Consider the following 13,128-nt stretch of genomic DNA (forward strand, 5'->3'; position numbering starts at 1 on the left):
TTTACCTGCTCCCAGAGTTGAGGGTGTGTGTGTGTGTGTGTGTGTGTTTACCTGCTCCCAGAGTTGAGGGTGTGTGTGTGTGTGTGTGTGTGTACCTGCTCCCAGAGTGGAGGGTGTGTGTGTGTGTGTGTGTGTGTGCTGGTGAGTGTGTGTGTGTGTGTGTGTGTGTGTGTGTGTGTGTACCTGCTCCCAGAGTGGAGGAGTTCTATCCTGGAGGCGTCTCCCTTCGCCAGTCGGAAGTCTCCTGTGTACAACACCGCACCCTGGGCCCCCTCTACCAAGAACCTACACACACACACACACACACACAAAACAACACACACAAAAAAAAAACACACACACACACACACACTAGGGTTGGGAGATATCCAGGTTTCCTTCATATCGTTCCTGTACCATAACGGGGTATACGGTATATATATATATCTTTCTCAGTCCCAGGAAAAAGTTTGGACACCGACTCATTCAAGGCTTTTTCTTTATTTTTACTATTTTCTACATTGTAGAATAATAGTGAAGACATCAAAACTATGAAATAACACATATGGAGTCATGTAGTAACCAAAAAAGTGTTACATTATATTTGAGATTCTTCAAAAAGTAGCCACCCTTTGCCTTGATGACAGCATTGCACACTCTTGGCATTCTCTCAACCAGCTTCATGAGGTAGTCACCTGGAATCCATTTCAATTAACAGGTGTGCCTTGTTGAAAGTGAATTAATGCATTTGAGCCAACCAGTTGTGTTGTGAAAAGGTAGGGGTGGTATACAGAAGATAGCCCTATTTGGTAAAAGATCAAGTCCATATTATGGCAAGGACATTTCAAATGAGCAAAGAGAAACGATCAACATTACTTTAAGACATGAAGGTCAGTCAATCCAAAAAAATGTAAAGAACTTTGAACATTTTTCAAGTGTAGTCGCAAAAACCCTCAAGCGCTATGATGAAACTGGCTCTCATGAGGACCGCCACAGGAAAGGAAGACCCAGAGTTACCTCTGCTGCAGAGAATAAGTTCATTGTAGTTAACTGCACCTCAGATTGCAGCCCAAATAAATGCTTCACAGAGTTCAAGTAACAGACATCTCAACATCAACTGTTCAGAGGAGACTGCAAGACTACGTGATTATTTTTCTTTTTTTTTCTCACTTTTATTTAACGAGGCAAGTCAGTTAAGAACAACTTATTTACAATGACGGCCTATCAGGGAACAGTGGGTTAACTTCCTTGTTCAGGGGGCAGAACGACAGATTTTTACCTTGTCAGCTCGGTGATTCGATCCACCAACCTTTCGGTTAATGGCCCAACACTCTAACCACTAGGCTACCTGCCGCCCCGAATCAGGCCTCCATGGTCGAATTGCTGCAAAGAAACCACTACTAAAGGACACCAATAATAAGAAGAGACTTGCTTGGGCCAAGAAACACGAGCAATGGACATTAGACAGGTGGAAATCTGTCCTTTGGGCTGATGAGTCCAAATGTTGTATTTTTGGTTCCAACCGTCGTGTCTTTGTGAGACGCAGAGTAGGTGAACGGATGATCTCTGCATGTGTGGTTCCCACCGTGAAGCATGGAGGAGGAGGTGTGATGGTGTGGGGGTGCTTTGCTGGTGACACTGTCTGTGATTTATTTAGAATTCAAGGCACACTTAACCAGCATGGCTACCACAGCATTCTGCAGTGATACGCCATCCCATCTGGTCTGCGCTTAGGGGAATATCATTTGTTTTTCAACAGGACAATGACCCAAAACACACCTCCAGGCTGTGTAAAGGCTATTTGATCAAGAAGGAGAGTGATGGAGTGCTGCATCAGATGACCTGGCCTCCACAATCACCAGACCTCAACCCAATAGAGATGGTTTGGGATGAGTTGGACTGCAGAGTGAAGCAAAAGCAGCCAACAAGTGCTCAGCATATGTGGGAACTCCTTCAAGACTGTTGGAGAAGCATTCCAGGTGAAGCTGGTTGAGAGAATGCCAAGAGTGTGCAAAGCTGTCAAAGGCAAAGGGTGGCTACTTTGAAGAATCTAAAATATATTTTGATTTGTTTAACACTTTGATTGTGTTATTTCATAGTTTTGATGGATAATGTATAAAATAGTAAAAATAAAGAAAAACCCTTGAATGAGTAGGTGTGTCCAAACTTTTGACTGGTACTAATATATATAAATATAAGTTCTTGATTCACCCGGGAAACTGTTGAGTGTGAAAAACCCAGCAACGTTGCAGTTCTTGATTCACCCGGGAAACTGTTGAGTGTGAAAAACCCAGCAACGTTGCAGTTCTTGATACACCCGGGAAACTGTTGAGTGTGAAAAACCCAGCAACGTTGCAGTTCTTGACGCAAACCAGTGCGCCTGTACACAAAACATTAAGAGCCCCTGATCTTTCCATGACAGACTGACCAGGTGAAAGATATGATCCCTTATTAATGTCACTTGTTAAATCCACTTCAATCAGTGTAGATGAAGGGGAGGAGACATGTTTTAAGTCTTGAGACAATTGAGACATGGATTGTGTGTGTGTGCCTTTCAGAGGGTGAACGGGCAAGACAAGAGATTTAAGTGCCTTTGAACGGCATATGGTAGTAGGTGCCAGGCACACCAGTTTGAGTCAAGAACTGCAACGTTGCTGGGTTTCTCACACTCAACAGTTTCCTTTGTGTAATCAAGAACGGTCCACCACCCAAAGGACATCCAGCCAACTTGACACAACTGTGGGAATCATTGGGCCAGCTTCCCTGTGGAAAGCTTTCGACATCTTGTAGTGTCCACGCCCCAACGAATGGGGGAGGCAACTCAATATTAGGAAGGTGTTCTTATTGTTTCTACACTCACCCCCCCCCCCTTATGCTTCTCACAGTTGTGCCAAGATGGCTGGATGTTGGCTGGATGTCCCAGCAGCACTGCAGTTCTTGACAAACCGGTTCGCATGGCACCTACTACCATAGCTTATTCAAAGGCACTTCAACATTTTGTCTTGCACATTCACCCTCTGAATGGCACACATACACAATCCATGTCTCATTAGTCTCAAGGCTTAAAAATCCTTCTTTAACATGTCTCCTGCCCTTCATCTACACTGATTGGAAGAGGATTTAACAAGTGACATCAATAAGGGATCATATCTTTCACCTGGATTCACCTGGTCAGTCTGTCATGGAAAGAGCAGGTGTTCTTAATGTTTTCGGTTGGAGTGCCAACAAATGCTTACAAATTACTAGCGAATTCCCATAGCGGACGCTAGCTAAATGCTAACAAGCGCACATAAACAAATTGCAAGGACAGACAACCCAGCTCATACAGTTATACAACTATCTCAACAGGCTACTCACAGTTTGCTGCTAGCAACAAAACAAATATTACACAGAATTGATTGTGTCTGCTGTAACCAGGAAGCTTGATGTTGCCATCTAACACTTAACTAACAAGTTAGCAAACCAGCTGGAGCCCTGGCTGGAGATCATTTACTCAGTACATCTTAGCTAACAAGTTAGCAAACCAGCTGGAGCCCTGGCTGGAGATCATTTACTCAGTACATCTTAGCTAGCAAGTTAGCAAACCAGCTGGAGATCATTTACTCAGTACATCTTAGCTAACAAGTTAGCAAACCAGCTGGAGATCATTTACTCAGTGCTAACAAGTTAGCAAACCAGCTGGAGATCATTTACTCAGTACATCTTAGCTAACAAGTTAGCAAACCAGCTGGAGATCATTTACTCAGTACATCTTAGCTAACAAGTTAGCAAACCAGCTGGAGCCCTGGCTGGAGATCATTTACTCAGTACATCTTAGCTAGCAAGTTAGCAAACCAGCTGGAGATCATTTACTCAGTACATCTTAGCTAACAAGTTAGCAAACCAGCTGGAGATCATTTACTCAGTACATCTTAGCTAACAAGTTAGCAAACCAGCTGGAGCCCTGGCTGGAGATCATTTACACAGTACATCTTAGCTAGCAAGTTAGCAAACCAGCTGGAGATCATTTACTCAGTACATCTTAGCTAACAAGTTAGCAAACCAGCGGAGCCCAGCTGGAGATCATTTACTCAGTACATCTTAGCTAACAAGTTAGCAAACCAGGGAGCCCTGGCTGGAGATCATTTACTCAGTACATCTTAGCTAGCAAGTTAGCAAACCAGGCTGGAGATCATTTACTCAGTACATCTTAGCTAGCAAGTTAGCAAACCAGCTGGAGATCATTTACTCAGTACATCTTAGCTAGCAAGTTAGCAAACCAGCTGGAGATCATTTACTCAGTACATCTTAGCTAACAAGTTAGCAAACCAGCTGGAGATCATTTACTCAGTACATCTTAGCTAGCAAGTTAGCAAACCAGCTGGAGCCCTGGCTGGAGATCATTTACTCAGTACATCTTAGCTAACAAGTTAGCAAACCAGCTGGAGCCCTGGCTGGAGATCATTTACTCAGTACATCTTAGCTAACAAGTTAGCAAACCAGCTGGAGCCCTGGCTGGAGATCATTTACTCAGTACATCTTAGCTAGCAAGTTAGCAAACCAGCTGGAGCCCAGGCTGGAGATCATTTACTCAGTACATCTTAGCTAACAAGTTAGCAAACCAGCTGGAGCCCTGGCTGGAGATCATTTACTCAGTACATCTTAGCTAGCAAGTTAGCAAACCAGCTGGAGCCCTGGCTGGAGATCATTTACTCAGTACATCTTAGCTAGCAAGTTAGCAAACCAGCTGGAGATCATTTACTCAGTACATCTTAGCTAACAAGTTAGCAAACCAGCTGGAGATCATTTACTCAGTACATCTTAGCTAACAAGTTAGCAAACCAGCTGGAGATCATTTACTCAGTACATCTTAGCTAACAAGTTAGCAAACCAGCTGGAGCCCTGGCTGGAGATCATTTACTCAGTACATCTTAGCTAGCAAGTTAGCAAACCAGCTGGAGATCATTTACTCAGTACATCTTAGCTAACAAGTTAGCAAACCAGCTGGAGATCATTTACTCAGTACATCTTAGCTAACAAGTTAGCAAACCAGCTGGAGATCATTTACTCAGTACATCTTAGCTAACAAGTTAGCAAACCAGCTGGAGCCCTGGCTGGAGATCATTTACTCAGTACATCTTAGCTAGCAAGTTAGCAAACCAGCTGGAGATCATTTACTCAGTACATCTTAGCTAACAAGTTAGCAAACCAGCTGGAGATCATTTACTCAGTACATCTTAGCTAACAAGTTAGCAAACCAGCTGGAGCCCAGGCTGGAGATCATTTACTCAGTACATCTTAGCTAACAAGTTAGCAAACCAGCTGGAGCCCTGGCTGGAGATCATTTACTCAGTACATCTTAGTTAGCAAGTTAGCAAACCAGCTGGAGATCATTTACTCAGTACATCTTAGCTAGCAAGTTAGCAAACCAGGCTGGAGATCATTTACTCAGTACATCTTAGCTAGCAAGTTAGCAAACCAGCTGGAGATCATTTACTCAGTACATCTTAGCTAACAAGTTAGCAAACCAGCTGGAGATCATTTACTCAGTACATCTTAGCTAGCAAGTTAGCAAACCAGCTGGAGCCCTGGCTGGAGATCATTTACTCAGTACATCTTAGCTAACAAGTTAGCAAACCAGCTGGAGCCCTGGCTGGAGATCATTTACTCAGTACATCTTAGCTAACAAGTTAGCAAACCAGCTGGAGCCCTGGCTGGAGATCATTTACTCAGTACATCTTAGCTAGCAAGTTAGCAAACCAGCTGGAGCCCAGGCTGGAGATCATTTACTCAGTACATCTTAGCTAACAAGTTAGCAAACCAGCTGGAGCCCTGGCTGGAGATCATTTACTCAGTACATCTTAGCTAACAAGTTAGCAAACCAGCTGGAGATCATTTACTCAGTACATCTTAGCTAACAAGTTAGCAAACCAGCTGGAGCCCTGGCTGGAGATCATTTACTCAGTACATCTTAGCTAGCAAGTTAGCAAACCAGCTGGAGCCCAGGCTGGAGATCATTTACTCAGTACATCTTAGCTAACAAGTTAGCAAACCAGCTGGAGCCCTGGCTGGAGATCATTTACTCAGTACATCTTAGTTAGCAAGTTAGCAAACCAGCTGGAGCCCTGGCTGGAGATCATTTACTCAGTACATCTTAGCTAGCAAGTTAGCAAACCAGCTGGAGATCATTTACTCAGTACATCTTAGCTAACAAGTTAGCAAACCAGCTGGAGCCCTGGCTGGAGATCATTTACTCAGTACATCTTAGCTAGCAAGTTAGCAAACCAGCTGGAGATCATTTACTCAGTACATCTTAGCTAGCAAGTTAGCAAACCAGCTGGAGATCATTTACTCAGTACATCTTAGCTAGCAAGTTAGCAAACCAGCTGGAGCCCTGGCTGGAGATCATTTACTCAGTACATCTTAGCCAGGGAAATGATAGTTATAAACGGTGGCGTAGCATGCACCCCTGCGAGGCTCAGAGCTTTAGAGGGCCCTCACCCCCAAAAAATATACAATTGTCGGTATTTGTAAATACCCCAGTACACAGTAGCTATATATGATATATCACACAAGTCTAACTAACACACACAAGCCAGGTGATACCACACACACACACTTACCACAAACACACACACACACACAAGCCAGGTGATATGTCATATTACCACATAAACACACACAAGCCAGGTGATATGTCATATACCACACACACACACACACACACACACAAGCTAGGTGATACCACAAACACACACAAGCCAGGTGATATGTCATATTACCACATAAACACACATACACACTCGCATGCACACACACACACACAGTACTCACATGACCGAGCCTGGACAGTGACCTGCAGGAAGCAGAGTCACCACAAGTTCTTCTCTCTGTGGACACACACACACACACACACACACACACACACACACACACACACACACACACACACACAAACAAAATCAGTCATCAAAGAGTCCGTCATATAGCAAACTAACAGCGATCAGCCCTTATATGACCCTATATGTGTTGTAATGATGACCCAGTGTCGTACCTCTCCTGAAGCCTCATCTATTAAAGTGATTAGTGTGGGACTCTCCAGTTCCAAAGCAACCTAGACAAACGGAAAGCACATTAAATTACACAAAGCTTACCTAGCAATACGTCCATAACTAGTGTTCAGTATTCAGAATGATTTTTCACAATCAACTACTTACTATGTGATCTTCCCAGAAGGCATATTTTGGGTTGCTCAGCAACAGTTCCTTAGTTACAAATGAACAGTACAGTTTGACTGTCAGACTGGAACAAATGAACACAGACAGTAACGTTAAGAGCATCAGTTAGCTTGAAAACAGTTTCAATGAACTTTCAGACCATCAAAATAAAATAAAAAAACGTTGTGAAATCACCTGAATTTCAACTTTCTTTTCAACAGAGGCCCCTTCAGTCCCTTCATGTGATCTGCAGAAAAAGACATGATGTCAGTAGCTAACGTTAGCTAGTTACATGTCTTACTGTGTAACAGTTTAACGTTAAGAGCACATCCTGGCTAGTTATCTTTAGCTTGCTAACTGCTGTTTGGTTCACTGTATCTCAGAGTTTCTTTACCTTTATGACAGTGAGATAAAAAATAAGCCCTTGCGTGTAGATTCTCCCTGTCGAAACGGTCCAGAGACATGTTGGGATACTCCTTCATACGACCAGCGAACGAACTCATTTTGATTGAAGATTAGCTCCAGTATTTTCTAAACGACCGACCCACTCGTTTTGACTGCTGCTAGGTGACATGTCGGCGCATTTTTAGTCGAGGATACTTGAATAGCTAACGTTAGCTAAGACACCTAGTGGATGGGAGCCAAAACTAAACGATACCACGGCCAGGATTGTATCTGCATTTTACCTGCTCACTATAACTACAACGTTGCTAGCAGTAGTCAGTTACAAAAACAACACCTTGTTGAAGAAGAAGGAAGGAGAGGAAGAAGAGGGAGGAAGGATGGAAGGAAGGAAGGGTGGAAGGAAGAAAGGAAGGTAGGAAGGAAGGAAGGAAGGTAGGAAGGAAGGAAGGATGGAAGGAAGGATGGAAGGATGGAAGGAAGGAAGGAAGGAAGGAAGGAAGGGTGGAAGGAAGAAAGGAAGAAAGGAAGGAAGGTAGGAAGGAAGGAAGGAAGGTAGGAAGGAAGGAAGGATGGAAGGATGGAAGGAAGGAAGGACGGAAGGAAGGTAGGTTTGGGTTGCTAGGTAACTAAAGACAATACTTCCTCATCACCAACTCTTGGGACTGTGAGTCTTGCCCCGTTCAGCTGTAAGTAATCAAATGCAGATAAAATGTATAGCTAGCTAGCCAGATTCAGTCTATTTTCAGAACTGTGACTTGTATATTATATCTACCGTAGCCTGAAGCTAGTGCTAGCAACTTTCATTCAAATATTAGCTAGCTAGCTAGCCAGATTCAGTCTATTTTCAGAACTGTGACTTGTATATTATATCTACCGTAGCCTGAAGCTAGTGCTAGCAACTTTCATTCAAATATTAGCTAGCTAGCTACTGTACGTTTGGCAACGTTAGTGTCAACTATGCAAATTACATTTGATTGGTTTCGGGCACGAATATTAAAACGGAAATCAGCTTAAGAAATATGTAGATAAAATGTTTACGGTAATAAGATGGTTAGTGTGTAAGAATTAAGAGAGCAGTATCTGCCTGCTCTCCTCTCTACAATGTCCTGTACCGAGACTGGCTATCTGACCAGTAACAGGCAGACCCACCTGCTGCACCCATCTACTCTCTACCCCCCAGGACAGGAGGACGGAGAGAAACAGGAAATCATCATCCCCCTACCCATATAGCCTACTATGTAATTGCCATTCTTTTTAAAACGGTGTTTTATTGTTTATTTACTTTTCCTATATGTATTTCCGTGTCCATGACTGTCATGTCAGTATATAGAGATTCTTGAACTTGTATAACTGAGCCCACTATTTGCTCCCCGTAGGTCGCCTGTGGACATCCTCTCCGCAGCACAATGTCTTGTGCTGTCTACTTAGATGGAAACGCCACGCCAAAGTCCATGAGCAGAGCCAAACGATGGACTGACGAGGTGGAGAACTTATACCGATTCCAACAGGCAGGCTACAGAGATGAACTGGAATACAAACAAGTAAAGCAAGTTGACTTGGTAAACAACTTTAAAAATGAATCCTTAATCACTGGCTAAAAAAAGCATTGACAGTTGGTTCACTACAAGATGAATGTGTCATTATGGCATTGCTTCTTTGTCTCAGATCGACAGGTGGCCTGAGACTGGCTTTGTAAAGAAGCTTCAGCGTCGAGACAACACATTCTATTACTACAACAGAAAAAGAGAATGTGAAGACAGGGAAGTCCATAAAGTGAAGGTCTATGCATATTAAGGTCAGGAAGTGTCCAGCGATCTCTCTTTTCCATTTCGAATATCTTTTTTGACATGGTTTTTTTAAGAAGACGTCTGTAGGAAGGAAGGCAACACCATCCCAGCTGTGGAATGTAGACCAGTTCACTGAATAAAGGCTGTGAGGCTGAAGCTGTCTGATGTGTGTGTGATCCTGTGAGGGAAGGGTATGTGTGTGTTATAAAGGGTCCTTTTGATGAATGTTTTGTTGTGGATCCAGATGAACTATTGAACTGTGTGAGAGGGGATTATGGACTGGGGCTATCACACCCTCATCATGTGATATTGTGACGTTAGTATGAGAACTGGGATCACCGTCAACAAAATGAAATACCTAAGATTCACATATACCAGTACACTAACTAGGATTCACATATACCAGTACACTAACTAGGATTCACATATACCAGTACACTAACTAGGATTCACATAAACCAGTACTCCAACTAAAACATCGAGCTGCTGAGCACATATTCTGCTGCATGACATTCATGGTTATTCTATAAACACACATTTCTATATGAATGTTGTGTAAAGTTGCTTCCTCCTGGATACTGCTGTAGGGGGAAATGTGGCCCAGTTAGAGTGGACTGAGAGCTGAACTGGTATGACCGTTAGCAGGTGGGTAAAACACTACAACTATTTGGCTTAAGTATTGGTCCTGATGTATATACTTACAAGTCTACAATGATGAATTCATATGATATGAAGATAACGACTGGACTTTCCAGTGGTGTAAAGTACTTCAGTAAAATTACTTGAAACTACTACTGAAGTAGTTTTTCTGGGTATCTGTACTTTACTATTTGTATTTTTCACAACTTTTACTTCACTACATTCCTAAAGAAAATATTGTACTTTTTATTCTATACATTTTCCCTGACAACCCAAAGCACTCTTTACATTTTGAATGCTTAGCAGAACAGGAAAATTGTGAAATTTACGCACTTATCAAGAGATCGCGTGGTCATCCCTACGGCATATGTTCTGGCGGACTCACTAAACACAAATGCATGTTTTGTAAATAAAAATAGTGTTGGAGTGTGGCCCCTGGCTAGCCATACATTTTCTAAACAAGAAAATGGTGCCGTCTGCTTTGCTTAGTATAAGGAATTTGAAATGATTTATACTTTTACTTTTGATATTTAAGTATATTTTAGCAATGAAATTTACTTTTGATACTTAAGTATATTTAAAATCAAATACTTTTAGACTTTTACTCAAGTAGTATTTTATTGGGTGAATTTTACTTAAGGTATTAAGGTATCTATACTTTTACTGAAGTATGACAATTTTTCCACCACTGGGATTTCCAAAAACATTTCTGCAGAATGGTGTCCCTAAAAAAAAAGGTTTGCATTAATCACCACTCATCAACTCAATTAAAACAGACCCATTAATAATACATGTGAAATATGTTGATTTAGTACACTGTATTGAACAATGGCAAATCTTTTTGCTGAAACGTGTATCTGCGTAATAACCCACGTTCCCTTTAAGAGTACTGTCACGTTCCCTTTAAGCCGCCAGGCTGTAATTTCTAGTTGACCCGATCAGAATTCATTTCGCTCCTGGAAGTTTTGAAGACACTGAATAATCTGACAAGTAGTTGACACATATTCATCTGAAACACAACTTTTTAATTATGCTCTGACACGTAAGTACATTGAAACAAAGTAGACGTTTGGTTGAACCTTTGAACTCGGTGTTTTCAGCCTGTTCTGGTAGTATTATTGTTAGCGGACATGCTATCAGTAACAACCAGCCGTTAAGGTTAGATAACCAGCAGCCTTACTAACTAGCTAGCTAGCTAGCTGTCTAAACATTAAGCTCCTAGATATATTCTGGGACCTTTTGATAAGTGTCTGAAATCAATGTTAAAATTAACATCTGTGAGGTCAGCGCCCAAGATAGCTAAGCTAGCTAGCAAGCCTAACGACGACCAGCTGTTACCGACTGTTTTGCTGTAGCTAGCCGGTTCCGGTATGTCGGGGCTCCCTGCCGCCGGTATGAATTATTTAACCTTCTTCTTTGATGAGGTTTAACGGCTATTGACATCCAATAAATGCTGTATTACTGCCACCAACTAGACTGGAGTATAACTCCATTATACTTTGCTTGGAAAAACCAAATTAAATAAACAAATAAAGTTACCCTACAATCAATTCAAATTGTATTTGTCACATGCGCCGATTTTTATTTTTTAAATGCAATAAAATAAAATAACGAGGCTATATACAGGGTATTACGGTACAGATTCAATGTGGAGGCTATATACAGGGTATTACGGTACAGAGTCAATGTGGAGGCTATATACAGGGGGTACCGGTACAGAGTCAATGTGGAGGCTATATACAGGGGGTACCGGTACAGAGTCAATGTGGAGGCTATATACAGGGGGTACCGGTACAGAGTCAATGTGGAGGCTATATACAGGGGGTACCGGTACAGAGTCAATGTGGAGGCTATATACAGGGGGTACCGGTACAGAGTCAGTGTGGAGGCTATATACAGGGGGTACCGGTACAGAGTCAGTGTGGAGGCTATATACAGGGGGTACCGGTACAGAGTCAATGTGGAGGCTATATACAGGGGGTACCGGTACAGAGTCAATGTGGAGGCTATATACAGGGGGTACCGGTACAGAGTCAATGTGGAGGCTATATACAGGGGGTACCGGTACAGAGTCAATGTGGAGGCTATATACAGGGGGTACCGGTACAGAGTCAATGTGGAGGCTATATACAGGGGGTACCGGTACAGAGTCAATGTGGAGGCTATATACAGGGGGTACCGGTACAGAGTCAATGTGGAGGCTATATACAGGGGGTACCGGTACAGAGTCAATGTGGAGGCTATATACAGGGGGTACCGGTACAGAGTCAATGTGGAGGCTATATACAGGGGGTACCGGTACAGAGTCAATGTGGAGGCTATATACAGGGGGTACCGGTACAGAGTCAATGTGGAGGCTATATACAGGGGGTACCGGTACAGAGTCAGTGTGGAGGCTATATACAGGGGGTACCGGTACAGAGTCAGTGTGGAGGCTATATACAGGGGGTACCGGTACAGAGTCAATGTGGAGGCTATATACAGGGGGTACCGGTACAGAGTCAATGTGGAGGCTATATACAGGGGGTACCGGTACAGAGTCAATGTGGAGGCTATATACAGGGGGTACCGGTACAGAGTCAATGTGTGGGGGTACAGGTTAGTCGAGGTAATGTGTACATGTAGGTGGGGGTAAAGTGACTATGCATAGATAATAAACAGCGAGTAGCAGCAATGTAAATAGTCTGCTGAACAATTAATCAAATGGCCAACCAGTCTTATGGCTTTGGGGGGGCGGGGAGCCCGGTGGTTGGGGGGCGGGGAGCCCGGTGGTTGGGGGGGCGGGGAGCCCGGTGGTTGGGGGGGCGGGAGCCCGGTGGTTGGGGGCGGGAGCCCGGTGGTTGGGGGCGGGAGCCCGGTGGTTGGGGGGGCGGGGAGCCCGGTAGTTGGGGGCGGGAGCCCGGTAGTTGGGGGGGCGGGGAGCCCGGTAGTTGGGGGGCGGGAGCCCGGTGGTTGGGGGGGCGGGGGCCCAGAGGTTGGGGGGCGGGAGCCCGGTGGTTGGGGGCGGGAGCCCGGTGGTTGGGGGGCGGGGAGCCCGGTGGTTGGGGGGGCGGGGAGCCCGGTAGTTGGGGGGGGGCGGGGAGCCCGGCGGTTGGGGCTGACAAGGTAAAACATCTGTCGTT

General features: G+C 43.8%; 3 protein-coding genes across 5 annotated transcripts in view; 2 read left to right on the forward strand and 1 right to left on the reverse strand.

Moving 5' to 3' along the window:
- The window catches only part of LOC106595226 (protein artemis), a 34,186-nt gene extending 26,176 nt beyond the window's left edge, over positions 1 to 8,010 (reverse strand). Inside the window, exons 1-6 of the mRNA XM_045712445.1 lie at positions 7,570 to 8,010; positions 7,371 to 7,422; positions 7,176 to 7,260; positions 7,013 to 7,072; positions 6,793 to 6,848; positions 184 to 285 (exon numbers count right to left, since the gene is read on the reverse strand). Of these exons, the coding sequence (XP_045568401.1) occupies positions 184 to 285; positions 6,793 to 6,848; positions 7,013 to 7,072; positions 7,176 to 7,260; positions 7,371 to 7,422; positions 7,570 to 7,678 (464 nt within the window). The 5' untranslated portion in view covers positions 7,679 to 8,010. The remainder of the gene's footprint in view (positions 1 to 183; positions 286 to 6,792; positions 6,849 to 7,012; positions 7,073 to 7,175; positions 7,261 to 7,370; positions 7,423 to 7,569) is intronic.
- An 83-nt stretch (positions 8,011 to 8,093) lies between these two features.
- meig1 (meiosis/spermiogenesis associated 1) lies at positions 8,094 to 9,523 on the forward strand. 3 transcript variants are annotated; one of them, XM_014186605.2, is made up of 4 exons: positions 8,094 to 8,266; positions 8,761 to 8,818; positions 8,957 to 9,139; positions 9,246 to 9,523. In XM_014186605.2, the coding sequence occupies exons 3-4, from the start codon at positions 8,987 to 8,989 to the stop codon at positions 9,372 to 9,374; spliced, it is 282 nt and encodes a 93-aa protein (XP_014042080.1). In that variant the 5' UTR covers positions 8,094 to 8,266; positions 8,761 to 8,818; positions 8,957 to 8,986; the 3' UTR covers positions 9,375 to 9,523. The 3 variants fall into 3 exon arrangements, with proteins under 3 accessions (XP_014042080.1, XP_014042079.1, XP_045568406.1); XM_014186604.2 differs by lacking the exon at positions 8,761 to 8,818 and having other exon boundaries at positions 8,134 to 8,266; XM_045712450.1 differs by lacking the exon at positions 8,094 to 8,266 and having other exon boundaries at positions 8,744 to 8,818.
- A 1,373-nt stretch (positions 9,524 to 10,896) lies between these two features.
- Positions 10,897 to 13,128, forward strand: part of LOC123733101 (transmembrane protein 243) — a 28,595-nt gene continuing 26,363 nt past the window's right edge. Inside the window, exon 1 of the mRNA XM_045712456.1 lies at positions 10,897 to 11,048. The gene's annotated coding sequence lies outside the window, so the exon portion shown is untranslated. The remainder of the gene's footprint in view (positions 11,049 to 13,128) is intronic.

This window comes from Salmo salar, unplaced genomic scaffold (assembly GCF_905237065.1).
Source record: "Salmo salar unplaced genomic scaffold, Ssal_v3.1, whole genome shotgun sequence".
NCBI classification, from domain to species: domain Eukaryota; kingdom Metazoa; phylum Chordata; class Actinopteri; order Salmoniformes; family Salmonidae; genus Salmo; species Salmo salar.

Excerpts from the sequence above, each read along its gene's own strand:
- meig1 (XM_014186605.2), top strand. The coding sequence starts at position 8,987 with ATGTCTTGTGCTGTCTACTTAGATGGAAACGCCACGCCAAAGTCCATG. Across the intron at positions 9,140-9,245 it reads AAGTAAAGCAAGTTGACTTG|ATCGACAGGTGGCCTGAGAC; the intron begins GTAAACAACTTT and ends TCTTTGTCTCAG.